Source organism: Austrofundulus limnaeus, unplaced genomic scaffold (genome assembly GCF_001266775.1).
Source record: "Austrofundulus limnaeus strain Quisiro unplaced genomic scaffold, Austrofundulus_limnaeus-1.0 Scaffold133, whole genome shotgun sequence".
In the NCBI taxonomy this organism is placed as follows: domain Eukaryota; kingdom Metazoa; phylum Chordata; class Actinopteri; order Cyprinodontiformes; family Rivulidae; genus Austrofundulus; species Austrofundulus limnaeus.
In genome coordinates this window covers 928,962-931,141 of record NW_013952535.1, presented here as the reverse complement: position 1 = coordinate 931,141, position 2,180 = coordinate 928,962, and the positions used below count along the sequence as shown (strand labels likewise).

At 32.6% G+C, this 2,180-nt stretch overlaps 1 protein-coding gene across 1 annotated transcript in view; it reads left to right on the top strand.

The window, feature by feature from the left end:
- The window catches only part of lama2 (laminin, alpha 2), a gene marked incomplete at its 5' end in the record, with an annotated part of 234,410 nt that overhangs the window by 194,218 nt on the left and 38,012 nt on the right, over positions 1-2,180 (top strand). The window contains 2 exon segments of the mRNA XM_014015734.1: positions 674-812; positions 1,430-1,532. Coding sequence (XP_013871188.1) covers positions 674-812; positions 1,430-1,532 — 242 coding nt within the window.

Genomic DNA, 2,180 nt, shown 5'->3' with positions numbered 1-2,180 from the left:
TATCACCAGACAGGCACCATATTTTTACACCCAGTGGACATAAATAGAGAATTGATGATTCAGCTGAAAGTCAAATATTTAATTAGTGGCATTTTTCACGTCAGCTGAATGAACCTTTATTTTTAATTAAGCCATAAGTGTTTTTGAAAAAATATTTTAAGACTGTGTTTGCCTTTGAAACAAGTTGAATGCATCTTTATTTATTTATTTTTTTTTTTGCACTTACTTGAAAAAACAAACAAGAAAATAAGATGAGACAAAATGTACTGGAGAGGTCATAAAAGTAGAATGGTTTTACATAGCAACCCCAACCTCCATTAGAGAAAATACAACAATTAAAAAATGAGTAAATAAATAAATAAATTGTCTGATTCAGTCAGAATTAAACACACAGTTCAAGAAACAGGAAATCAAAGTTTCTTTCAGCTTCTGATTAAATACAGATAAAGTCAAACATGTTGAACCGTTTGATTCAAACTGATCCACAGTTCGACACCCGGAGGCACAGCAGAAAATCTATTAACAGAAATTATCGAAAATAAAAATCCTCTTGTAACAAAACCTTATTTATACAAGAGTTGGTTGTTTTGACATCTTTTCTATCCTTTTTCTGGGATCCATTGTCCAAATCATCAGTGTTTTTGTTGTTCTCCTCTCCTCACTCTTCTCATAGCATCCTGGCTGAAGCTAAAAACCTCTCCTTCAATGCAACAGCTGCCGTCCATGCCTACAGCAACATTAAAGCCAACATCGATGCAGCAGAGAAGGAGGCGAAGGCGGCCAAACAGAGAGCAAGTGAGGCGCTGGCTCTGGTGAGTTCAGGAACTCCTTCACACCTCAAGAATACATTTTTTTAAAAAGTGGCTCATTTTTCTACATTTTCTTGTATTTTCCGTACGGTGCTTTGGGCTGAGATGTAAACATCCATGTATACAGGCTGTAGATGGAGAGGACAAGCACTTCAGCCATCCAGAGCTTGAAAGTGTTTTCTCAGCACAAAGGATAATGTGCGCTCGTATGCAGTAACAAAATGTAGGCTCATGCTCTGCTTTGGTCATGGATGAGAGATCAAAGCAGTTCTTCATCCCTCTTCCTTCTCATCTTCCTCTTTTATTACAGTATCATGACTACACACACCTGAAATCTCCTTTTTTCTCCATTTGTCCTTTTTTGTCTCCCTATTTTACTTTTTGTTCACTTTTCCTCATTGCATTTATTCTATTTTTATTCTATTTTTTATTTTCATTTTAGGTTTTTCTTTCTTTCTATCTTTGTTGTGGATACATGTACCTTGTTCATTTTAGTGTTTTTCTATTTTTATAGATTTTTTTAACACAAACAAGTTGGTGGCGTAAAAGGAAAAGGTGAAGAGGAGAGTTGGGACCCTGAGGCTGTATGAAGTGGTAACTTTGTGTGCTGTTTTTCTCAGGCTCAAGGACCAGATGTTCCAGTGAAAGATGCAGCTCAAAACGCCCTTCAGAAGAGTCAAACACTGCTGAACAAGGCCAAACAACTGCAGAATGATGTCAAAGGTACACGATTTATTAATGAATAAGAACCTGTTTGAGTTAAAAAACCTTTTCATCTTTGGAAAAAAAAAATCACGATTTTCACTTTGATCTTAGAACTACATTTGATTTTATTTGTGTTTATTTGTGTTTTAATTCTACAACAGAATGTTAGGGCCACACAAGATTTTTTTATTATTATTACGAGATTAATGTCGTAATTTTATGAGAAAAAAGTCATAATATTACAAGATTAAAGTCATGATGTTACGAGATTAATGTCGTAATATTATGAGGTTACATTCATAATATTACGAGGTTAAATTTGTAATATTATGAGATTAAAGTCGTAATATTATGATTAAAGTTGTAATATTGCAAGATTAAAGTCATAATATTATGATACTAAAGTCGTAATATTACGAGATTAAAGTTATAATTTTACAAGAACAAAGTCATAATATTACAAGATTAAAGTTGTAATATTACGAGATTAGTCATAATGTTACGAGATTAAAGTTGTAATATTACAAGATTAAAGTTATAATTTTACAAGAACAAAGTCATAATATTACAAGATTAAAGTTGTAATATTACGAGATTAGTCATAATGTTACGAGATTAAAGTTGTAATATTACAAGATTAATGTCGTAATATTACGAGAATAATGT